At 36.7% G+C, this 26,877-nt stretch overlaps 1 protein-coding gene across 2 annotated transcripts in view; it reads right to left on the reverse strand.

The window, feature by feature from the left end:
• ANKMY2 (ankyrin repeat and MYND domain containing 2) overlaps positions 1-26,877 on the reverse strand; it is a 188,091-nt gene that overhangs the window by 146,802 nt on the left and 14,412 nt on the right. For both annotated transcript variants that reach the window (XM_053714121.1, XM_053714120.1), the window contains exons 3-5: positions 18,884-19,022; positions 8,211-8,309; positions 7,055-7,215 (exon numbers count right to left, since the gene is read on the reverse strand). In XM_053714121.1, coding sequence (XP_053570096.1) covers positions 7,055-7,215; positions 8,211-8,309; positions 18,884-19,022 — 399 coding nt within the window. The remainder of the gene's footprint in view (positions 1-7,054; positions 7,216-8,210; positions 8,310-18,883; positions 19,023-26,877) is intronic.

The raw sequence follows: 26,877 nt of genomic DNA on the forward strand, positions 1-26,877 counted from the left end.
TAAAATTTGGGATTACTAATAGCATGGAAATTAAAAAAAGTATTAGTAGTGGACTGTGCTATTTTTTCGGCAAAGTGGAGCTTTAAACACTGTTTACCGCTATTCACCTGTCCCTCCGCTAGTGTACAGATCATCGGGACACAAGGAGGAAGGTGTGTCAGTATCCAGAGATCCTGATTGGCCTTACGGAACCCGGCCTGGCTCGAGGATCAGCCGCAGCCTTTGTCTGTCTTCCGGGCGACGTTGAGGTCCCGGTCTGCGTTGCTAGGCACGTCTTAGTGCCGCCTGGTTTGTGAGCATTGGTCTCTTCCTTCTCTACTTGTTTCTCAGGGTTTTAGCGTTATTACCCTATTGGCGCCTTCCTTTTTTCCCCTACTACAGATTCTTTCATCATGGACACACGCTATAGAAGAGCGGCCTCCCTATTGGATTATCTGGACAGACCTCCATTTTCACCATCCTGGGCGCACCTCCGTCAGGAACTTTGCTTCTCTGACTTTATTTTTAATGTTTGCCTTTCTATATAAGCTATTTAAGTTTGTTGCTATTACAGAATATTTATTAAAATTCTGAGTACCCTTTTGTCTGTGCTCAGAACTCAGGGTATTGTGGTGTTTCCTTACCTGGTGGATATCTTGGTTCTGTTTTGTTTCTTCATTTATCAGAATCTCTCACTTACAGACTGTTGTTTCATTATCTATATGGTTGGAAAATAAATTTTCCAAATAGTTCTCTATTTTCTCAGACAAGAGACAGATTGATTCAGTTTCCATGAATCTCTCCATCAGGATCTTGATTATCTAAGCTTAATGGCATGGTGATTGAATGGTTAGTTCTCAAGCAGAGAGGTTTATCTGTTGTTGAGACTTTGATTTAGGCCTGCAAGCCTGTGACTAGGAAGATCTATCATTAGGTCTGGAAGTCCTTCATTTTCTGGTGTATTGATTGTTTTTTTTCCTGGCATTCTTTTAGAATTACTTGGGTTTTGCAGTATGTTTTAGAGAAGGGTTTATTTGCCAGCTATTTGAAAGGTTTTCTGCTCTTTCAGTTTTATTCCACTAAAAGATTGTTAATCTTTTTGACATTCAAAGTTTTGTTCAAGTTTTGGCTAGAATTTAACCTGTTCTTAAGCCAATTTCTTTTTTTTGGAACGTTTTGTTTTATTTTCTCTTGTGCTAGAGGAGTCTGAGTTGTCTGCTCTTTTATGTGATTCTCCTTATCTTATTTTACATCACAATAAGGCAGTTTTGTAGACTATATTTGACTTTTCTCCTAAAGTTGTGTCTTCGGATATACAAGTCAGGAAATTGTTGTCCCTTCTTTATATCTTCAGAGAGGCTTTTCATAACTTGGATGTTGCAAGAGCCTTGACGTATTATAAGGATTTCAAACAAATTTCTAGTTTGTTTGTTCACTTTTCTGGTTCCAGGAAGGGTCAGAAAGCTTCTGCCCTTTGGCTTCTAGGTGTAACTTTTAGTCAATAAAGCTTAATTGGAGGTGGGACAGCCTCCACCTGGATGAATCTCTGCTCATTCTACCAGATCGTTTTCACAATAGTGCTAGGTAGCGTCTTGGTCTTTTTTGTATACTTTTACTAAATTCTATAATTTTTATGTTTTTTGCCTCTTCTAAAAGGCAGCTTTTGGCAGTCTCTCAGGCAGTTGTCTCAGGATAATTTTGATTTCACGTGTTGGTCTTTTTAATTGCATATTACCCTGTTTATTCATTGGGTTATATTTGGGTTGTGGATTTTTTTTTCCAATGAAATTTTTTTTTCCTTTTTATCCCACCCTTATTTCTCAATACTCGTGGACTCCCCAGATTGGGTATTAGTTCCCGGACGTAATGGATCATGGACTTTAACCACCTGTATGAAATAACACAAATGTATGCTTACCTGAAAAATTCCTTTCTTTCATGGTGAAGAGAGTCAACGAGACCCCACCCTGTTTTTTTGTGGTTGGTTTATTTTTGTGCATGTTTTTTTTTTCCTGCTCTAATAATTTTCTTCTGATTTCTTTTCCCACTTGTGTTGCTTGGTTATACATCAGACTGATTTAACAGTGAGGTTGGAGGGGATTTATAGAGCTCTTGGGGTTTGGAAAGCTTTGCCTCCTCCTAGTGGCAGGGAAGAGTAATTCCCATGAGTAATGGATTGTGGACTCCGTGAAATAAATTAATTTATCAGGGAAGCATAAATAAGTGAATAGTACACCTTTAAATAGACATGAAACCCACATTTTTTTTCTTTATGGTTCAGACCGAGAATGCAATTTTAAACAACTTTCCAATTTACTTCTATTACCAAATTTGCTTCATTCTCTTGGTATCATTTGTTGAAAAGCATATATAGGTTGGGGTCAGGAGCAGCTATAAACCTGTTTTCATTGTCTCACCAGAGGTGTTCAGATAGCTTTCAGCAGTACATCGCTGATCCTTCAACAAATTATACCAATAGAATGAAGCAAATTTGAATATATAGGTAAAATGGTCAGTTAAAACTTTATGCTCTATCGTTGGTGGGTTTTTATGTTCCTTTAATGTAAGTTACATAACAGAAAATTATGTTATTCAAGAAACAGCAACTACCTCATTGTGATGCAGCCCTCCTGAATCTTGCTGATGCCACTATTGGACCTTACCATATGGCTTTTACTTGGACCTCAAATTAGAAAGAGATTGTGCCACTGTTGAGCCTCTCGTAACAAAGAAATTAACATGGAAGCACTCAGTTAGTAAAAGATATAAATTCTAGTGCAAACAAAAGAGATGAGTAAACATGAGGGCAAACTATCACTCATTGTATGAGCATATATTGCATTCATATCCAACCCTCTCGTTACACAATATATTGTAACAAATATTAGAGACATAGTTCTACAGGCTCATCATAATGTCAGAAAAGTGCAGCATTTATTGACAACATCAATAATTTTACTTGTCTTTGGGACTAAAACTACAATCCTAAAAGAACATGCTGTCAAAACATACAGGATGCTTTAAGATTGATTTTGGAACCATACCCAAGTGGAAAATTGTTACAGGTACCAATACACAGTGAAAGTAGAAATAGCTCCATATATGACAAACCTTCAGCAAAGCCTTCCACTACTTGTCCTTGAAAAAAAACCATACTCTGCATGCTGTTGAGTATAAGCAAGTGGAATGCCTTCTATATAGCAGTTTAATAAAGAGCAATATTTTATTGTATTACAGCATAGAATTTCTATCATGTCCCACATTGATACATTAAATGCAAACAGGCTTAGATGATAAGATGTCACTAGCGAGATAAATATCAGGAGCTTGAGGCAGATATTAGCTCTGATGATCTATCAAAAAGACCAGTATGCAAATCAGTTTCCAATTAGAAGACTTCTGCAGATATATTTTAGATATTCTTAGCATACCTTAAAGAGATTAAAATAGAATTACAGCTAACATTACAGGTGAAACACAGACCCTTACCTTTAACAAATAACAGTAATAGATCTCACTGTAAATGAGAAACAGTATCTTTACAAAAACGCTATATTGTATACAGCAACATACACACACTCACTGTCTTTCCAGCTAACAAAGGGATGTGGGGGTTGCTGAAGGCCTTTCTTGAAAAAAAGCCACTCTTGCCTTCAGCGGTCCAGACTGCTACCACAAGCACAATTATCAATGCAGATATCTCTGGAAACAGGATATCTTCTCAGTGTAAGAGAAGTAAATATCAGCGCTGGATGTTTCATTTATCCAAAGTTATTCGGCAGTTTGTAAAGATCTTTTAGGCTACCTTCAGTATTGTGAACTAACATGGCGACTGCCCGGACACGCCCCTGTATTGCATTATTTTATTTATTTGCTTTTTTTCATAATTTAACACTAAAAAGTATGTTTTTTCCACTGCCCTCAAAAATACTGGAGTAGATCTTGCGAGATTTTGAACCCTGTAAGATTATACACAACAATTAGTTGTTCAATGCAGATACTGACATACTGTTCATCTTTTCCAAACTGGTTATAAAACTAGAATAAAACATACTAAATATGTTTTCCAAGGGGGTATGTTCCTGAACTTGATATTTTAATAAAAAAAAAAAAAATGGAATACTAAATACTTTGAATGTTAAGTTTACTTTGCAATTATATGCTTCACTGCGGATATACACACTGCATTTAAAAAGGGACAAGAAACATTTTTTTTTTCTTTCATGATTCAGATAGAACATGCAGTTTTAAACAATTTTCTAATTTACTTAATTTATCAATTTTCTTCATTCTCTTTGTATCTTTTGTTGAAAAGCAAGGGTGTATGCACAGGAGCATAGTCTTGTCAGGGTACCTGTGAAGTAACATTAAATAAACTAAAGATATATCACATAATTTAATATTTCATTTTAGCCAATATCTAATTTGATATGAATTGGTCTCACTATAGCCCCTGTCCCCTCACTGCTGCTTAAGACAAGTTAAGGACAAAAGGAAAACATTTGTCTCAATTGGTGAAGGCAGATTTCTTCAAAAGAACGCCCACATATGGAGTTTCCTGCCCAAAATGTATATTAAAAGTCCAGATAGGTAATGACCCCATGTGGAGATCACAGTCGCACTGTCTGCAATGACTCTTTGAAACCCAGCCTTTGAAGTTCAGGAAGATAGCAATTTACACAATGGTTCACTGGATTCTCTTTGAAGACTGAATAAAAAAGGAACATATGCCAAAATTCACTCACAGGCAGGTGAAAACAGTTTGGGATTTTAAATAACCTATATTACACATTTTTAAAATCCTTAATTTATACCTTAGTATGGCAAATGTAAATACAGTAGATAGATCTGAAGAGCGTCCTGTATTGGATAGATGTCTGCTGTATTGAATGGCTACATTGGTGAATTTGAAATGTGTTCTAGAGTCTCAGAGTAATAACATCTGTTTCTTTATATTTTTCAGACACATAATAACACAACGAGACGGTGACTAGGAAATTATATATATATATATATATATATATATATATATATATATATATATATATATATATATATATATATATATATATATATATATATATATATATATATATATATATATATATATATATATATATATACACTGGTGATTTTGATTATGGACGAGTCCGGAAAGAGATAGATATATAGATATAGATACATACACACCAGTATATCAAATGAACTGATGTACAAAATAAGTCAGATAAAACATATTTTATTGATTTATACTACTAGTCCCTCATAAAAATACAACTTTAAAGGCATCTAATAAGTGCATATGTAATTGGTGCTGTAAATTATATCATATGTTTTTATACACTCAGCAAGACATATACATATATGCAATATTTATATTAATGTGGGATAATAATCCAATATAAATATGGCTATATGAAATTACAACTAATTACTAATCTCAAGGTATGTATGTGATATAAAGATGATAACTGAGATATTAGTTAGATCCATGCTGAAGGTATTGTGGTCCTTTTAAATCCTTTCATGGAAAATGTGATTTTTAAATGCTTTTTAAAATATAACTAGAGATATGCTCATGTTTAGTCTCTATAAATACATGCTAAGTTATATTAGATGGGACATATATGTTGACCAGATAAGTTTATTAATATAAGGAAATAATGAGTATATTAAATATACAATTAAAAGATATAGTAAGCTGTTAGCAGTGTTGAAAATGAAACTGCATTTCTGGTTGTCTGCTGCCCCCTAGTGGACTAAAACTGGTATGACAGCCAAACGAACTGAGTGTTAAAACATATACATTTCCCAATAAGCCAATTGAATGTTCAGATCCTAGGGCCAATAAGGGACAAGCTCGGTGGAGCATATCCAATTATTCACCAATGATTAGAATAGAGGTGGGCTGTATCAATTGATAAAAGCCTGATGCATAGGAGAAAAAGTGTATTTTGCTGCTAAATTTTGACTGGATAACCTTGCTGCCTTTTGGAACACAGTCATAAGCGGAACTGGGCTAACCTTTTTCCATAATTGCAAATACTTCTCATATGAGGTGAACTGGATTTATCTGAAAAGCTTAAAATTTCATATTGGCTTAGGTGGTAATTTATATGGTGCTAATTTTTATATTATTTTAAAGCAAATACATTCATTGTTGCTACAGTTTAATTGAAGCTGGTAATTTAAAGAGCATATTTGGTTTTTTAAGTTATATTCATAGTCCTGTGGAGTTTAGAGCTAGTCATATTAGTACTAAATAATTTTATTTGCTAAAGGTCTTTTGTATTTCATATCTCTAAGTCAGGCTTATTATTGTGAAATTTCATATAAATTGGTTATTGTGGTTAAATCTGTGATTGTTGTAAATTAAGCAGAGTAAATTTGTAATCCATATTGGGCATTGAATTAGAGTTATTGGCTAATTATAAAAGATTCTGGTATTTTATTGTGATATTTTAATGTGATTAATTGTAAGTAAGGTTAATTTTAGATATATATTATGGTTTGATTTGTAAAGATTAGTGTAACGGAATAAGCGTGTATAATTGATTCATAATCTAGTTTCAACAAATATAATTCAGTATGTATATAAATTTAACTAATATAAGAATTTAGGAATAAGTATTAATTTCAATTGTTTCGTATATACATTTTAATTGGAGTTTATTTTAAAGAATAAAAATAAATAAATTATATTTATAACCTGGTATATACCTACAGTCTGGAGGATTAGATGACAGCAGTTTTGCAAGAATGTTATACATTAGCAAGATAACTAGATGGCAGCATTATTTCCTGCCATATAGTGCTGCATACACCTACCTAGGTATCTCTTCAACAAAGAGTGAAGCAAATTTGAAAACAGAGGTAATATTGGAAACTTTTTAAAATTGTCTGAATCAGAAAAAGAAAATGCTGTGGTTTCATATCCCTTTAAAAATATTCCCCATTATGCACTAGAAACTAATATTAAAATTGAGGTTGTAAAAAACAAAAACAAACAATTAATTGCTGAGGCTTTTGAGGCTTGATAAAGAAATTCACGAAAGAGAAAAATAAGCTCTCTCACCTTCAAAGGATGCATGTTTGTTGTTGTAATAATTTTATGCAGTGGACCAGCTAATTTTGCTGGCAATTTTGGTTCCTTACTTAGTCCTTGAGGTTTTGTATAATAATCCAATCTTTCCCGGGCGAAAAAATTGTTAATTACAGTTACACAATCATGCTGACCTAAAAGAGAAAAAGTACAAAAAATATCTAAAGAGCATGTTGGTAGATTATAAAATATAAAATTACATCCAACTAGAAAATAGATTCATTTAATTTCATTTATTTAGTTTTTTTTACGTAGTTTATGCAAACACATAGAAGCAATATTTATGTTATTATAATTACTTAATATTCTTTAGAATACATATTTCACTAAGTACTGTACTACTAGTTTCTACTGCTGTTTAAAGTGCCAATCTAAAGAACAGTCATAACTAGGAAACACACAAAACTAGTGCAAAGAAAGTATGAAATAACTTAGGAATCCTTACAGATAAACAGACCGTTACCATTACGCACAAAACAATTTTCACCCATTATGTATGCCTTAATTTTTTGGATTTCGTGTCCTTAATAAAGTTTTTGTCTACAAATTTATTTCATAATTCAGAGAGCCTACAATTTTAAACAATTTTCCAATTTACTTCTATTATCTAATTTGCTTTTTTATCTTGGTATCATTAGTTGAAAAGCTTACCTAGGTATACTCAGGAGCTGGGAACTAGTTGCTATTTGGTGCCTGCACATAGATATCGGTTATCATTGGCTTCCCAATGTGTTCAGCTAGCTCACAGAAGTGCATTGCTGTTTCTTTAATAAAGGATACCAAGAGAATGAAGCAAAATTTTTGTATACGTAAATTGGACAGTTGTTTAAAACAATATGCTCTATCTGAATCATGGAATAAAAATTTTATGTTTCATGTTCCTTTAAAGTAAGGTGTTTTGGCTCTTACTGTCATTTAGCTTTTCATACACCTCTCCCCACATGTTCCTGGTTTATTTTTTGTTGTTTAGCAAATATAACTTGGCGGTTTATGGAATGCTAATCTCCTGCTGCAGAATATATCGCCATATTTAAATTTAGAATTACTGAGAATCTGGCTTCTGTAACAATATGCAAAGCACGGTCTGTAGTAAAAACACTATCTGCAACTATATATTAAAAGATTTTACCTACAAAGGCAGCCATTTGTGCTGCTGTTCTTCCCACGGAGTTAACCACATCTGTATCAGCTCCTGCTTCTAACAGCAACCAAGTAATTTCTTTGTTACCTGTATATTAAAATAAAACAATATTATTCCTAAAACAAGCTCCTTAAAAATACCAGAGATCAGATCTTAATTTTACGAATGTCCCCAAATGTAAGTATAATGTGCATTTATATAAAGAAAATGTAGCATCTTTACATTTATTTAAAAACACTGCACAAAGCCGTTTTATGGGGTTAAAGTTGGCGGGTGTAGGAGGTGCACTGGTATTACTAAGTGGAGTGCAAATATAGCTTTTGCAGAAGCAATATTTTGCAATCTACTTGTAATCTAACCCTTGGTATTTAAATAAACAGTGAAGTCTATTTAAGGATGGCCAACTAAACTAATTTTTGTGGCCTGGGAAAAAGTAGAACTAAGAACGTGTCATAGTTTTTGTGACCCCAGGTGAGTGGGCAATCATTTGTGTGTTCAATAGACATACATTTATTGTACTGCAGACACATGCACACTCCTAAACTTAACTTCCTGCTTTTAAATATAGGAAAACGAGAAAACAAAGAAAATTTGATTACAGAAATTCATAGGAAAGTTGTTTAAAATGTTGTGTTTATGTCCCTTTAATAGTGTGTGAATTAAACAAAACATATTCAGTTGCAACAAACAAGCGGCTAGATTACGAGTTATGCGTTAGGACCTCTTAACGCTGCTTTTTTTCCCCAACGCTGCTTTTTTACGCCTGCTCGTATTACGAGTCTTGAAGGTTTAGGGTCACCGCACACTTCTTTGGCCTTACCGCAAAACGACTTACGTAAATTTCGTAAAGTCTTTTTTCTATGGGACGTCCATAGCGCCGGTATTACGAGTCTGTCCTGGGAGGCCAAAAAGTGAGCGGTACACCCTACCCTGTCAAGAGTCCTAACGCATTTAAAAGTCAGTAGTTAAGAGTTTTATGGTACAACGCTGTAACATAAAACTCAGAACTAAAGTGCTAAAAAGTACACTAACACCCATAAACTACCTATTAACCCCTAAACCGAGGCCCTCCCACATTGCAAACACTATAATAACCCTAACCCTGTAACCCTAATCTGCCGCTCCGGACACCGCCGCCACCTACATTATATTTATGAACCCCTAATCTGCTGCCCCCAACATTGCCGACACCTACATACTATTTATTAACCCCTAATCTGCCACCCCCGACATTGCCGACACTACATTATAATTATTAACCGCTAATCTGCAGCTCCGGACACCACCGCCACTATAATAAACATATTAACCCCTAAACCGCCGCACTCCCGCCTCGCAAACATTAGTTAAATATTATTAACCCCTAATCTGCCGACCCTAACATCGCCGCCACCTACCTACATTTATTAACCCCTAATCTGCCACCCCCAACCTCGCTGCCACTATATTAAAGTTATTAACCCCTAAACCTAAGTCTAACCATAAACCTAACACCCACTAACTTAAATATAATTTAAATAAATCTAAATAAATATTCCTATCATTAACTATTTAATAACTACCTAGTTAAAATAAAGACAAATTTATCTGTAAAATAAAGCCTAACCTAAGTTACACTAACACTACAACATAATTAAATAAATTAACTAAATTAAATACAATTACCTAAATTAAATTAGCTAAAGTACATAAAAAACAAAACACTAAATTACAGAAAATAATAAACAAATTACAGATATTTAAACTAATTACACCTAATCTAATAGACCTATTAAAATAAAAAAAGCCCCCCCAAAATATAAAAAAAACCCTAGCCTAAACTAAACTACCAATAGCCCTTAAAAGGGCCTTTTGCGGGGCACTGCCCCAAAGTAATCACCAATTTTACCTGTAAAAAAAAAAATACAAACAACCCCCCAACAGTAAAACCCACCACCCACACAACAAACCCTCCAAATAAAATACTATCTAAAAAAAACCTAAGCTCCCCATTGCCCTGAAAAGGGCATTTGGATGGGCATTGCCCTTAAAAGGGCAGTTAGCTCTTTTGCTGCCCAAACCCTAACCTAAAAATAAAACCCACCCAATACACCCTTAAAAAAAAAAACCTAACTAACCCCCTGAAGATCGACTTACCGGGAGACGTCTTCATCCAAGCCGGGCGAAGTGGTCCTCCAGACGGGCAGAAGTCTTCATCCAGACAGCATCTTCTATCTTCATCCAGACGGCATCTTCTATCTTCATCCATCCGGCGCGGAGTGGTCCATCTTCAAGACATCCGACGCAGAGCATTCTCTTCATCCAGAGTCTTCTTACTGAATGAAGGTACCTTTAAGTGACGTCATCCAAGATGGTGTCCCTTAGATTCCGATTGGCTGATAGAATTCTATCAGCCAATCGGAATTAAGGTAGAAAAAAATCCTATTGGCTGATTCAATCAGTTTTTTTTATTTTGGGGGGCTTTTTTTATTTTAATAGAGCTATTAGATTGGATGTAATTAGTTTAAATATCTGTAATTTGTTTATAATTTTCTGTAATTTAGTGGGGGGGGTTGTACTTTAGCTAATTTAATTTAATTTAGGTAATTGTATTTAATTTAGTTAATTTATTTAAAGGGACAGTCTACACCAGAATTTTTATTGTTTTAAAAGATAGATAATCCCTTTATTACCCATTTCCCAGTTTTACATAACCAACACAGTTATAATAATATACTTTTAACCTCTGTGATTATCTTGTATCTAAGCCTCTGCAAACTGCCCCTTTTTTCAGTTCTTTTGACAGACTTGCAGTCTAGCCAATCAGTGCCTGCTCCCAGATAACTTCTCGTGCACGAGCACAGTGTTATCTATATGAAATACGTGAACTAACACCCTCTAGTGGTGAAAAACTGTTAAAATGCAATCTGAAAGAGGTGGGCTTCAAGGTCTAAGAAATTAGCATATGAGCCTCCTAGGTTAAGCTTTCAACTAAGAATACCAAGAGAACAAAGCAAAATTGGTGATAAAAGTAAATTGGAAAATTGTTTAAAATTACATGCTCTATCTGAATCATGAAAGTTTATTTTTGCCTAGACTGTCCCTTTAATTATATTGTATTGTTAGGTGTTAGTGTAACTTAGGTTAGGTTTTATTTTACAGTTAATAACTATTTAATAACTATTCTACCTAGTTAAAATAAATACAAACTTGCCTGTAAAATAAAAAAAAACTAAGATAGCTACAATGTAACTATTAGTTATATTGTAGCTAGCTAAGGGTTTATTTTATAGGTAAGTATTTAGTTTTAAATAGGAATAATTTAGTTAATGATAGGAATATTTATTTAGATTTATTTAAATTATATTTAAGTTAGGGGGTGTTAGGGTTAGACTTAGGTTTAGGGGTTAATAACTTTAATATAGTGGCGGCGGCGACGTTGGGGGCAGCAGATTAGGGGTTAATAAATGTAGGTAGGTGGCGGCGATGTTAGGGCCGGCAGATTAGGGGTTAATAATATTTAACTAAATGTTTGCGAGGAGGGAGTGCGGCGGTTTAGGGGTTAATATGTTTATTCTAGTGGCGGCGAAGTTGGGGCGGCAGATTAGGGGTTAAAAAGTGTAGGTAGGTTGCGGGGACATTGGGGGCAGCAGATTAGGGGTTAATAAATATAATGTAGGTGGCGGTGATGTTGGGGGCAGCAGATTAGGGGTTCATAACTATAATGTAGGTGGCGGGGGTGTCCGGAGCGGCAGATTAGGGGTTAATAAATATAATGCAGGTGTCGGCGATTTCGGGGGCGGCAGATTAGGGGTATTTAGACTCAGTGTTCATATTAGGGTGTTAGGTGTAGACATAACTTTTATTTCCCCATAGGAATCGATGGGGCTGCGTTACTGAGTTTTATGCTGCTTTTTTGCAGGAGTTAGACTTTTTCTCAGCCGGCAATCCCCGTTGATTCCTATGGGGAAATCGTGCACGAGCACGTACGACCAGCTCACCGCTGACTTAAGCAGCTCTGGTATTGGAGTGCGGTAATGAGCAAAATTTTCTTGTCTTTTAACGACGGGTTTGTAAAAACCAGTAATACCAGCGCTGCAAGGAAGTGAGCGGTGAGGGAAAACTGCTCGTTAGCACCGCACAGCCTCTAACGCAAAATTCGTAATCTAGGTGAAGTTTTCTAAAGATGCGATTGGTTTGATTCATTTTGCAACACTGGCATCTCCGAGCTCCATATTCCACCATGATGAGTATGCACACCAACACCATGGGCATGGACAAGACAGCATCAATTTTGATACTGTCAGGCATCTGTGAAAAAAATCACAGATGCCTGTGCCACTTGTGAGTATTATTATAACACAAGACACACCTGTTATCTGTTACAACCACTGTACCACACTAGGAGGCACCCTCTTTTTGTGATTTTTTTCACAGATGCCTGGATTCATTTTATACTTTCGAGAGGAGCAGCCGAGACCACACACTGAGGATTTCACCACCTGGGATTACACCTACCATAATCAAAGTCTATCCGGACATTTGAACTGTCTTGCATCCTTCTATATGGACTCAGATAAAATCTTTGATACCACATGTGTTGTTTTACATTTGTTTATATATTCCTATGTGTTTATAGCTGTTAGTATTTTTAACACCACACCATTGTACTATTGCGCCCCCTAGAGTTGGACACAGTGTTACCAACAGTTTTGCAATTTTGATACTGTGAAGCTATTCTTTGTTTGCTTTGAAGGGACAGTCTAGTCAAAATGAAACTTTCATGATACAAACAGGGCATGCAATTTTAAACCGAAAGTCAACACAAAAATTGTTATTGTTTGAAAAGATAGATAATGCCTTTACTACCCATTGCACAACTAACATTGTTAAAATAATATACTTTATAACCTTTATGCCTGATTCTAAGCCACTAAAGACAGTCTCTTATCACATGCTTCTTTTTTTTTTTATTAGCTTTTCACAACAGCGGAGTACTAGTTCATGTGAGTCATATAGATAACATTGTGCTCATGCCCATGGGCTGTGCACAACACAGCACTAATTGGCTTAAATGCAAGTTAATAGATAATAAATAAAAAGTCATGTGATCAGGGGACTGTCAGAAGAGGATTCAATAGAAGGTAACCAAAGAGGTAAAACGTGTATTAATGTAACCATATTTTCTGTGCAAAACAGGGGAATGGGTAATAAAGGGATTATCTATCTTTTTAAACAATAACTTTTTTAAATTGACTGTCCATTTAAATAACTTTCCAATTTACTTTTATCATCAAATTTGCTTTGTTCTTTTGGTATCCTTTGTTGAAAGCTAAACCTTGGTAGGCTCATATGCTAATTTATAAGCCCTTGAAGACAGCCACTGATTTTCAATTATTTCACTGGAAGACAGCACTAGTTCATGTGTGCCATAAAGATAACATTGTGCTCACTCCCATTAGAATACCTATGAGTCAGCACTGATTGGCTAAAATGCAAGTCTGTCAAAAGAACTGAAATAATGGGGCAGTCTGCAGAGGAATAGATACAAGGCAATCACAGAGGTAAAAAGTATTTTGAAGGGACATAATACTCATATGCTAAATCACCTGATAACTGCAACAAGCTGACATATCACATGAACATCTCTATGTAAAAAAGAAGATATTTTAGCTCAAAAAAATTCCAGCTCACCAGAGTAAGTGCTCTGTGAACAGTTAGAGCCGCTTTAAAGCTGCAAGAAGAAGAAAAAAAAAAAAAAAAAACAAACAACACAGCAGCCAATCACACATACATACAATAACATCCAAAGCACTAGTCTTCAGGCAAAAGTGTAAAAGCGTAGAAAATCCTTTATTCCAAACAATGTTAAAAACATATAACGTTGTAAAGGGTATACAGTGTATAGCCGTGCTCCTCAGCAGACATGTTTCGTGCACACTGCACTTGTTCACTGCATAGTGGAGCACTGGCTATTTCCGTCCTTTTATACACTAGAATTCTTAAAGATATAGTACATGTTACTTCTATATACCCTCTGTCTTACCATATATGTATCAAGGCTGCAATGTTACAATGCAAATGTTCAATAGAAACTAAACAAAGAGGTTAGTCAAATAATATTTACTTAGTAATGTTAATGTTCCTATAAGGTAATATTTCCACCCTTAATTTGAAGATATAAATTGCTAAGGTCTAACTCAAGTCCTAAGTACATTAATGTTACCCTTGTATGTTTTATAGCCACCTCAGAAACTAACTCACAACTATGTGAGTACATATATCCTTATACATAAAGGTCAATGTCTCTCCTAAAGTTTAGACCATCTGGGATTGATGTATTGAGAGTAAATATCCAGAAGACCTCTCTGAGGTTCAATTTATTCTCCCTATTACCCCACCCCCCTTCTCCAACTGGGGACATGATCGATTCCCTGAACTTTCAAGAGATTAGCGTTAGAATTGTGAAATTCCCTGAAATGTTTGGCTATCGGTGTAGTTGAGTCCTTGTCCTCAATAGATCTAAGGTGCTGTAGCACCCTGTCATTTAGGGACCTCTTAGTTCTCCCTACATACTGTTTTGAACACCCCCTACAAGTAAGGAGGTATATTACATGAGTTGTGTTACAGTTTATATGAAAATTTTATCTCATGTGTGCGTTTTGTAGAAGTAGTAGTTGTAGTAGTAGTAGTAGTAGTAGTAGTAGTAGTAGTAGAACTACAGCTTTTGCCTTCCACTACATGATCACACGTTTTACAAATGTTTTTTGTTGTTTTAACCAGCAAGTCTTTATCTCTTTTGGGAGATCTGAGGGATATACAAGATTGCCTATTGTTTTACCCTTTCTCGAGAAACTCACAACCATTTTGTGTTATTTTCTTAATTATAGGACCTGCAACTAGAATGGAGATGCTCTCTCTGATTATATTGCATATCTCCCCATATTGTGTGCTACATGTCTAATGAATTTTGTTTTTTGTTTGATTCCCCTATTGTTTCTTGTTTTGTAACTTAAAAGTTGTCCTCTGGGGATTTGGTCAACTTCCATTTTAGCTTTATTGAGAATGTTATCACTATATCCTCTTTCCTTTAAACGTTGTGTCATACTATTTACCTGTTTTAAAAAATTGGCTTGATTGGAACAATTTTGTTTTGCACATATAAATTGTCCCTTGGGAATACCCTGGAGTGTATGTCGAGGGTGACTAGAACTGAATTCTAAGATGGTATTCCCTGCTGTGGGTTTTCTGAAAAGATCATTCTCAATGATATGTTCTTCTATATTGGCTGATATTACAATATCTAAAAAATTAATCTGGTTCTGATTTTGTTTTCCTAGGAAGCCAAATACTACTATTGTTCCCATTCAAATAGGTACAAAATTATTCAGTTTTTGTTTCACTACAGTCCAAAATGAAAAACAAATCTATATAACGTGCATATAGGATAATGTCACAATAGGGACTCCCATTTCCATAGACGTGAGACTGCTCCCACCAACCCATAAAAAGGTTGGCATAGCAGGGGGCGAATTTCTCCCCCATAGCAGTCCCACGTCTCTAGAGATAGAAGCCCCCATCGAATATAAAGAAGTTGTGTGTTAGAAGATAATCAATAGATCTCAATATGAATTGTTTTGTGTTGTTTTCATAGTTACTATATCTTTCTAAAAAATACTCAATAGCTTCAAGCCCTTTCGCATGTTGAATGGAAGTGTACAGTGACGAGACATCAGATACAAAAAACGATAGGTTTGTTTCCATTTAATTTGTTTAAGCTCTAATAGCAAAGATGTTGTGTCCTGTATATAACTAGGAAGTTTTTTTTACTAAGGGTTGAAGGAAATTATCCATAAGTTTCGACAATGGCTCATTCAATGATTCAATTCCTGCGATTGGGCGACCTGGGGGGTTCGTAAGGTCTTTGTGAACCTTTGGAAGTAGTGGTATTTCGGTGTTACTGGATATTCTGGAATAAGATTCTCTTCTACCGCTTGTGTAATCATATTGATATATCTTTCAGTATACTCCTATATTGGTCAGTGGGATTGTTACAGAATAAATATATAAATATATATATATATATATATATAACTTTGATTATGGACAAGTCCGGAAAGAGAGATGATGATAAGAGATAGAGATAATGAATCAGTTCTTGAGGGCTCTGCACTCACTCCAAATACATTCGACTGCCCAGGGTGCATTCAAAAGGGGCAATCCAACGTAGCACAAGGAAAAGCACTCACCGGGTCTTAACAATATACAAACAAGATATATTCAATCATAATAGTGACGTTTCGGGGCGGTCAACCCCGTCTTCAGACTACATATAATAAAAATGTATACATACCTTACTTCACTTATACCCTCTACCAAACACCCATGCAGCAAAACAGTAAACTCCCAGATGTCCTGGCCACACCACTGCACAGGCTCAGCCTGTGGCCGTGGTTACCGGAAGCAGCGTTGTCAAAACTGTGTAGGAGACATCAGAGATGATTACAACTATACATTGTATAATGGACAATTGCTCAACAATATGCACATATCATCAAATCAACGTATCAACAGTTAGATACCCTTGCTACTGCATAAACTATGATGATAAACTATGATGAGAGTTTCAATATAGTGTATGCAATAGCAATGGTATCTAACTGTTGATAAGTTGATTTGATATGTGCATATTGTTGATCAATTGTTTTGACAACGCCGCTTCCGGGAACCACGGCTACAGGCTGAGTCTGCACAGTGGAGCTGCCAGGACGCCGGGGAGTTTCCGGTTTTGCGGCGTGGGTGTTTGGTGGAGGGTATAAGTGAAGTAAGGTAAGTACACTTTTTTATTAAATGTAGCTTGAAGACGGGGGTTGCCAGCCCCGAAACGTCACGATTATGATTGAATAAATCTTGTTTGTATATTGTTAAGACCCAGTGAGTGCTTTTCCTTGTGTTACGTTTATATGCTGCGACATTCAGATGGTAGGATCTGAATTTGGCGTAAACAACATTAAAGCATGGATCCATCCTGCCTTGTATCAACAGTTCAAGGTGGTGGTGTAATGGTGTGGGGGATATTTTCTTGGCACACTTTGGGTCACTTAGTACCAATTGAGCATCGTTTAAACGCCACGGCCTACCTGAGTATTGTTGCTGACCATGTCCATCCCTATATGACTACAGTGTACCCATCTTCTGATGGCTACTTCCAGCAGGATAATGCACCATGTCACAAAGCTAAAATCATCTCAAACTGGTTTCTTGAAATGACAATGAGTTCACTGTACTCCACTGGCTTCCACAGTTACCAGATCTCAATCCAATAGAGCACCTTTCGGATGTGATGGAATGGGACATTCGCATCATGGATATGCAGCCGACAATTCTGCAGCAATTGCATGATTCTTTCATGTCAATAAGGACTAAAATCTCTGAGGAATGTTTCTAACAACTTGTTGAATCTATGCCACAAAGAATTAAGGCAGTTCTGAAGGCAAAAGGGGGTCCATCTGGCTGTGGGTATATCTGACTGTGTTGTTGTCATATATGTTGACACAGTTTGCAGAGAGATTTGAGAGAGTTTGCAGAGAGATTTGTTGCATTGTGCAGTGCCAAATCTTTCTGCAAACTGTGTCAACATATATGTGACAACAACACAGCCAGACACAATAACACATCATACAATATTAAAGGATCTTATTTGTGCCCATCTGTTAATGTGGTGTACATGATACAGTGTACAGCGTGTGACAGAGGTTGCTACATTGGAGAAACTGGCCTAAAGCTGCATCTCAGAATGAATCTACACAGACACTCGATCAAGAACCACAAGGAAAACGAATATTGTACACCTGTTGGTCATCACTTCACCCAGACTGATCACTCTATCCTAAACCTCAGGATTCATTATTGTTGCTCTATTCGTGCATGCCATGCTCCCCCCACTCTCATTTTGCTTATATATATATATATATTTCCCCCCCCCAGGTATTTTATAGGTACTGGCAGACAGCTGCCAGTACCTAAGATGACAGTCACTAGTTAGAGGGGGAGGGCTAGACAGCTGTTTGGGAGGGATCAGGAAGGTTGGAGTGTAAGGGTGTATAAATAAATAAATATATATTTATATTATTTTCTTAAATTGAAGAAAAATATCGGCAGGCTGTCTGCCAGTACCTAAAATGGGGGTGTCCAGTGGGGAGTGAGGGAGGGAAGAGAGCTGTTTGGGAGGGATCAGGTAGCGATCAGGGGGTAGGAAGTGTCAGGTGGGAGATTAATCTCTACACTAAAGCTAAAATCTCAATTTCTGTTTAAATTGAGTGATAGCAAAAATGCTAAACATTCTCTGGTATTTTGGTCAAGTTCTTCTCTGAAATTCCCAGTAGTGAAGGGGTTAATATAACCATGTTGGTTATGCAAACATGGGTAATGGGTAATAAAGGATTAGCTTTTTAAACAATAACAATTCTGGAGTAGACTCTCCCTTAACATACACATAAACTTTGTTGAACTGTTTGTTTTTTTTTCCAGCTGGGTGACCGTAAAATCAAATTGATCAAATGCAACTCTAAATATTACACATAATTGAAATGAGACACTATTCATATGACATAAGGCACACAGTTAATGCAGTCTATTACACACTAGACAAAAAGTAATATGAAATATTACTGAATAGCTACCTGAAAGACCAGCAAACATGAGTGCCGTGTAGCCCTGCACATGCTCATTGCAATTTACATCTGCTCCATGTTGCAATAGCAATTCACACATATCCACTTTTCCTTTGTAGGCAGCATGCATTAGAGGAGTCATTCCATGCTGCAATAGAATATCATGGTCATTACATTTTAGTGTTATATAAAATTATGCAATACAAGCAAAATGGAAAATATTAATCATAAGATCATCTGCACTAAATTAAAAACAAACAAACAATATAATCCAATTAAAACACACACATACAATAGGTTGACACTAACTTAAAAAAAAAAACACTTAGGAGGCAGTAAGATTTATCTTAGATGCCGCAAAGAACTTTTCAAAGCCAGACATTGTACAAACTGCAGTGGAAGCTACAGTGGATATAAAAAGTCTACACACCCCTGTTAAAATGGCAGGTTTCTGTGATGTAAAAAAAATGAGACAAAGATAAATCATTTCAGAACTTTTTCCACCTTTAATGTGACTTACAAACTATGCAACTCAATTTAAAAACAAACTGAAATCTTATAGGTGAAAGGAAGTAAAAATAAAATAATATGGTTGCATAAGTGTGCACACCCTTAAACTAATACTTTGTTGAAGCACCTTTTGATTTTATTACAGCACTCAGTCTTTTTGGGTATGAGTCTATCAGCATGGCACATCTTGACATGGCAAGATTTGCCCACTCTTCTTTGCAAAAACACTCCAAATCTGTCAGATTGCGAGGGCATCTCCTGTGCACAGCCCTCTTCAGATCACCCCACAGATTTTTAATTGGATTCAGGTCTGGACTCTGGCTGAGCCATTCCAAAACTTTAATCTTCTTCTAGTGAAGCCATTCCTTTGTCGATTTGGATGTATGCTTTGGGTTGTTGTCATGCTGAAAGATGAAGTTCATCTTCATGTTCAGCTTTCTAGCAGAAGCCTGAAGATTTTGTGCCAATATTGACTGGTATTTGGAACTGTTCATAATTCCCTCTACCTTGAATAAGGCCCCAGTTCCAGCTGAAGAATAACAGACCCAAAGCATGATGCTACCACCACCATGCTTCACTGTGGGTATGATTTTCTTTTGGTTATATGCAGTGTTCTTTTTGCGCCAAACATACATTTTGGAATTATTGCCAAAAAGTTCAAGCTTGGTTTCATCAGACCATAACACCTTTTCTCACGTGCTTTTGGGAGACTTCAGATGTGTTTTTGCTAAATCTAGCTGGGCTTGGATGTTTTTCTTCATAAGAAAAGGCATCCGCCTCGCCGTCTACCCCAAAGCCCAAACATATGAAGAATACAGAAGATTGTTGTCACATGTACTACACAGCCAGTACTTGCCAGATATTCCTGCAGCTCCTTTAAATGTTGCTGTAGGCCTCTTGGTAGCCTCCCAGACCAGTTTTCTTCTCGTCTTTTCATCAATTTTGGAGGGACATCCAGTTCTTGGTAATGTCATTGTTGTGCCATATGTTCTCCACTTGATGATAAGTGTCTTCACTGTGTTCCATGGTATATCTAATGCCTTGGAAATTCTTTTGTACCCTTCTCTTTTAACAATGAGATCCCTCTAATGCTTTGGAAGCTCTCTGCGGACCATGGCTTTTGTGTAGGACGCGACTAAGAAAATGTCAGGAAAGACCTACTAGAACAGCTGAACTTTATTCAGGATTAATCAGAAGCACTTTAAATTATGGCAGGTGTGTGATGTGCGATTGCTTAATTCTGAACACAGCTACATCCCCAGTTATAAGACCACATTATTTTAGTTTTATTTTGTTTACTTCCCTCCACCTTAAAGATTTCAGTTTGTTTTTCAATTGAGTTGTACAGTTTATAGGTCACATTAAAGTTGGAAAAAGTTCTGAAATGATTTATCTTTGTCTCATTTTTTTACATCACAGAAACCTGACATTTTAACAGGGGTGTGTAGACTTTATATATCCACTGTATATATTAAAGGGACATGAAACCCAATTTTTTTCTTTTGTGATTTAGAAAGAGCATGTCATTTTAAACAACTTTCTAATTTACTTCTATTATCTAATTTGATTCATTCTCTTGATATCACATGCTGAAAAGCATATCTAGATATGCTCAGCAGCTGCTGATTGGTTGCTGCACATAGAGGCCTTGTGTGATTGGCTCACACTTGTGCATTGCTATTTCTTCAACAAAGGATATCTAAAGAATTGAGCAAATTAGATAATAGAAGTAAATTGGAAAGTTGTTTAAAATTGCATTCCCTATCTGAATCATGAAAGTTTAATTTTGACTAGACTGTCCCTTTAAGGGTACACACTTCCTGGCTTTGGCAATTTCCCCAGCCTTGGACTGCAGGAGCTTAAAGAGATGGTAAATACTAACGTTTGTGAAACACTAGGATTTACCAGTGCTAAAAATAAAGTGGTCTTTCAGTCATGAAGCATAAAAAAAAAAAAAAAATCATGCTGAAAGTTCCTTTATTTGCCTGCAGTTTATGCCGAACAGAGCACCTTCCAGCGGCTGAAGCAAAAGGCTATTTTTTCAATGAGTTGACCTTTCCACCTCTTAGCCAATAACCATGCTTGCTGATCTGCATTATGCCGGATAGCTAGCATGCTATTGGCTAACAGGTGGAAACACTGCCTCACTGAGAAAATAGCGTTTTGTCATGGGCGGCCAGAGGCGTTCAGCTCAACATAATCTGCAGGCAAATACAGGAACATTTAGCATGAAGTTTTTAATATCTTTATTTATAGCACTTGTAAATCCCAATGTTTCAAAAACGCTAAGATTTACGATCTTTTTAACAAGCAAAAAGTAATGTTAAATTGTCCTCCCTTTCAAATACTTACCCTCCAATGCTGAAAACATGTTCTATAGTGAACAATTTACTTTTAAACATAAATATTCTTCATAGGAAGTGTTTTTGATTCAATAGGCATAATAGCCTTATATGGTGCAGACCCTTACAAACAATATTTCTTCAACACCATTAGAAAGAGAAAGACCTATGACTGTTAGATAGTCATATAGAAAGACAGGGAATACAGCACTCTTAAATGTCAAAACACTTTTTAATTATTGCATTAGTACAGTTCTAAACTCCTGAACTGAAACAAAATGAGCATAGACAGGTATAATAAAAAGATATACATCATATTATATACAAAACTCAAACACACCCAAAGCAGTCATTCAAAATGCAGACACAACCTCCTATATGCGTTCAGACACTGAAAAACAGCCTAAGTCAAAAATAACTTTAGAACAACCTATATGGCCATAATAAGTTCATATTAGAGACAAAGTAATCAGCGCTGATACTCAAAGCAACACCAGAAAAGGCGTGCTTTTAGGAAAATAGACAAATCCAATAACATCAAAAATAGGAGCCAGTATAATGGTTATGTGCAGCAGTCTGTCAAATAGTCCTCCAAGTAATTAGCACACTGTGTCAGTAAGCGTTAGTAAGCAAGCAAGCAGACGAGTTAACTTCACAGCAAGCCAGTCCAAAGTGAATCAGCGGTATAAATTTCAAACTTAGTATAAGAACAAATGCAGTTCATACAGTACTGTAATAACAAGTGGGGAACGTTACCTTTTGCAACTTGGCTTCATATGTTACTTCAAAACGGAGCAATTACATCCTACCTGAAGCCTTTAATCCCTCTTTTACCAGATCTCTGTTTACCGCAGGTTCCTTTAGCTTTTGTACTTTAGTTGCTGTGTGTACTTGTTCCGTAGATGTTCATGAGGCAGTCATGCTGTGCTTGGTATCGCAGCTCGCTTTCTTTTTCCCATGACACTCAGTGTGTTCCTTTCAAACTTGGAATCTGTAGACATATTATTTCAAAAGACCGCATCCAGGTGAGTTGCTTTCAAACAAACAAACCAGCCAACGCGCGTTTCACCCATGATCCTTTGCGACAAGGGCTTCATCAGGGCTCTGAAGTTAACGTTCCCCCCTTATTATTACAGTACTGTATGAACTGCATTTGTTTTTATACGAAGTTTGAAATTTATACAGCTGATTCACTTTGGACTGGCTTGCTGTGAAGTTAAAGGGACAGTCTACACCAGAATTTTTATTGTTTTAAAAGATAGATAATCCCTTTATTACCCATTTCCCAGTTTTGCATAACCAACACAGTTATAATAATATACTTTTAACCTCTGTGATTATCTTGTATCTAAGCCTCTGCAAACTGCCCATTTTTTCAGTTCTTTTGACAGACTTGCAGTCTAGCCAATCAGTGCCAGCTCCCAGATTACTTCACGTGCACAAGCACAGTGTTATCTATATGTGAACTAACACCCTCTAGTGGTGGAAAACTGTTAAAATGTAATCTGAAAGAGGTGGACTTCAAGGTCTAAGAAATTAGCATATGAACCTCCTAGGTTAAGCTTTCAACTAAGAATACCAAGAGAACAAAGCAAAATTGGTGATAAAAGTAAATTGGAAAATTGTTTAAAATTACATGCTCTATCTGAATCATGAAAGTTTATTTTGACCTAGACTGTCCCTTTAACTCATCTGCTTGCTTGCTTACTAACGCTTACTGACACAGTGTGCTAATTACTTGGAGGACTATTTGACAGACTGCTGCACATAACCATTATACTGGCTCCTATTTTTGATGTTATTGAATTTGTCCATTTTCCTAACAGCACGCATTTTCTGGTGTTGCTTTGAGTATCGGCGCTGATTACTTTAAGTCTCTAATATGAACTTATTATGGCCATATAGGTTGTTCTAAAGTTATTTTTTACTTAGGCTGTTTTTCAGTGTCTGAACGCATATAGGAGGTTGTGCCTGCATTTTGAATGACTGCTTTGGGTGTGTTTGAGTTTACTATATAATATGATGTATATCGTTTTTTATTATACCTGTCTATGCTCATTTTGTTTCAGTTCAGGAGTTTAGAACTGTACTCATGCAATAATTACAAAGTGATTTGACATTTAAAAGAGTGCTGTATTCCCTGTCTTTCTATAGGACTAGCTAACAGTCATAGGTCTTTCTCTTTCTAATAGTGTTGAAGATCTATAGTGAACAATTTTTAAATCACCGTAGGAGTATAGGCCATGCACAGAAATTATATTTAAAATGACTGATATTTTTAGGACTACTTTGCAATGAAAAGTTTTGCTGCATCAACTCATAGGGTTCTGCAGAACTTACTTCCTTTTCTTCCTTAAAGGGACATGAAACACCATTTTTTTTTTTACTTTTATGATTCAGATAGAACAGATTTGCAAATTACAACTTTCCAAATTATTTCTATTATCAGTTGGATTTATTGTCTTGGTATCCATTCTTGAAGAAGCAGCAATGCACTGCTGGGAGGTAGCTGAACACACCGGCAAACCAATGAAAAGAGGCATATATGTATGCTTTTTAACAAAGGATAACAAGAATACGTTGGAAAGTTGTTTAAAAATGGTATGCTCCATATGAATCATGAAAGAAAAAAATTGGGTTGTATGTCCCTTTAGAGGGACATTGTACACTCAATTTGTCTTTGCATAAATGTTTTGTAGATTATCTATTTATATAGCCCATACAGTTTTTTGTTTTTCTTTAAATGTATAGTTTTGCTCATTTTTAAATAACATTGCTCTGATTTTGAGACTCCTAACCAAGCCCCAAAGTTTTAGGAGAATACCGATGTATACCTAATCCAGCTTGCTCCTGTTTGTGCAAAGAGTCTTTTCATATGTAGAGGGAGGGGGGGAGGGTTTGTTTTTCCCACATGCAGTGGGTGTTCTAGCTACCTTTTTAACAGAGCTAAATTGGGAGCTTCTAAGTAATGGTTTTATACTATATATACTATATCTGTGCATATTATTCTTTATAATAGTGTCTATTACATGCCGTTATATGAAATTTGGTGTATACTGTACCTTTAATCTAAATCTATGAAAACAGAATTTATGCTTACCTGATAAATGACTTTCTCCAACGGTGTGTCCGGTCCACGTCGTCATCCATAACTTGTGGGAATATTCTCTTCCCCAACAGGAAATGGCAAAGAGCACAGCAAAAGCTGTCCATATAGTCCCTCCTAGGCTCCGCCCACCCCAGTCTTTCGACCGACGGACAGGAGAAAAACAGGAGAAACCATAGGGTGCCGTCGTGACTGTAGTTAAAGAAAGAAATTCATCAAACCTGATTAAAAAAGCAGGGCGGGCCGTGGACCGGACACACCGTTGGAGAAAGTAATTTATCAGGTAAGCATAAATTCTGTTTTCTCCAACATTGGTGTGTCCTGTCCACGGCGTCATCCATAACTTGTGGGAACCAATACCAAAGCTTTAGGACACGGATGAAGGGAGGGAGCCAATCAGGTTACCTAAACAGAAGGCACCACGGCTTGCAAAACCTTTCTCCCAAAAATAGCCTCCGAAGAAGCAAAAGTATCAAATTTGTAGAATTTGGCAAAAGTGTGCAGGGAAGACCAAGCCGCTGCCTTACATATCTGATCAACAGAAGCCTCGTTCTTGAAGGCCCATGAGGAAGCCACAGCCCTAGTAGAGTGAGCTGTGATGCGTTCGGGAGGCTGCCGTCCGGCAGTCTCGTAAGCCAATCGGATGATGCTTTTCAGCCAAAAGGAAAGAGAGGTAGCAGTAGCTTTTTGACCTCTCCTCTTGCCAGAATAAATGACAAACAGAGAAGACGTTTGTCTGAAATCCTTTGTTGCTTCTAAATAGAACTTTAAAGCACGAACTACATCTAAATTGTGTAACAAACGTTCCTTCTTTGAAACTGGATTCGGACACAAAGAAGGCACAACTATTTCCTGGTTAATATTCTTGTTGGAAACAACCTTTGGAAGGAAACCAGGTTTAGTACGCAAAACAACCTTATCTGAATGGAACACCAGATAGGGCGGATTACACTGCAGAGCAGATAACTCAGAAACTCTTCTAGCAGAAGAAATAGCAACCAAAAACACAACTTTCCAAGATAACATCTTGATATCTATGGAATGTAGAGGTTCAAACGGAACCCCTTGAAGAACTGAAAGAACTAAATTCAGACTCCAGGGAGGAGTCAAAGGTCTGTAAACAGGCTTGATCCTGACCAAAGCCTGAACAAAATCTTGAACATCTGGCACAGCTGCCAGTCGTTTGTGTAACAAGACAGATAAAGCAGAAATCTGTCCCTTTAGAGAACTCGCTGATAATCCCTTATCCAAACCTTCTTGGAGAAAGGAAAGGATCCTAGGAATTTTGATCTTACTCCATGAGAATCCCTTGGATTCACACCAACAGATATATCTTTTCCATATTTTATGGTAAATTTTTCTAGTTACAGGTTTTCTGGCTTGTACCAGAGTATCTATCACAGAAACCGAAAACCCACGCTTAGATAAAATCAAGCGTTCAATTTCCAAGCCGTCAGCTGGAGGGAAACTAGATTTGGATGTTCGAATGGACCCTGTACTAGAAGATCCTGTCTCAAAGGTAGCTTCCATGGTGGAGCCGATGACATATTCACCAGGTCTGCATACCAAGTCCTGCGTGGCAACGCAGGAGCTATCAAGATCACCAAGGCCCTCTCCTGTTTGATCCTGGCTACCAGCCTGGGAATGAGAGGAAACGGTGGAAACACATAAGCTAGGTTGAAGGCCCAAGGCGCTATTAATGCATCCACTAGAGTCGCCTTGGGATCCCTGGATCTGGACCCGTAGCAAGGAACCTTGAAGTTCTGACGAGACGCCATCAGATCCATGTCTGGAATGCCCCATAATTGAGTCAACTGGGCAAATATCTCCGGGTGGAGTTCCCACTCCCCCGGATGGAATGTCTGACGACTCAGATAATCCGCCTCCCAGTTTTCCACTCCTGGGATGTGGATCGCAGATAGGTGGCAGGAGTGATCCTCCGCCCATTTTATGATTTTGGTCACTTCTCTCATCGCCAGGGAACTCCTTGTTCCCCCCTGATGGTTGATGTAAGCAACAGTCGTCATGTTGTCTGATTGGAATCT

The sequence above is a fragment of the Bombina bombina genome, chromosome 5 (genome assembly GCF_027579735.1).
Source record: "Bombina bombina isolate aBomBom1 chromosome 5, aBomBom1.pri, whole genome shotgun sequence".
In the NCBI taxonomy this organism is placed as follows: Eukaryota; Metazoa; Chordata; class Amphibia; order Anura; family Bombinatoridae; genus Bombina; species Bombina bombina.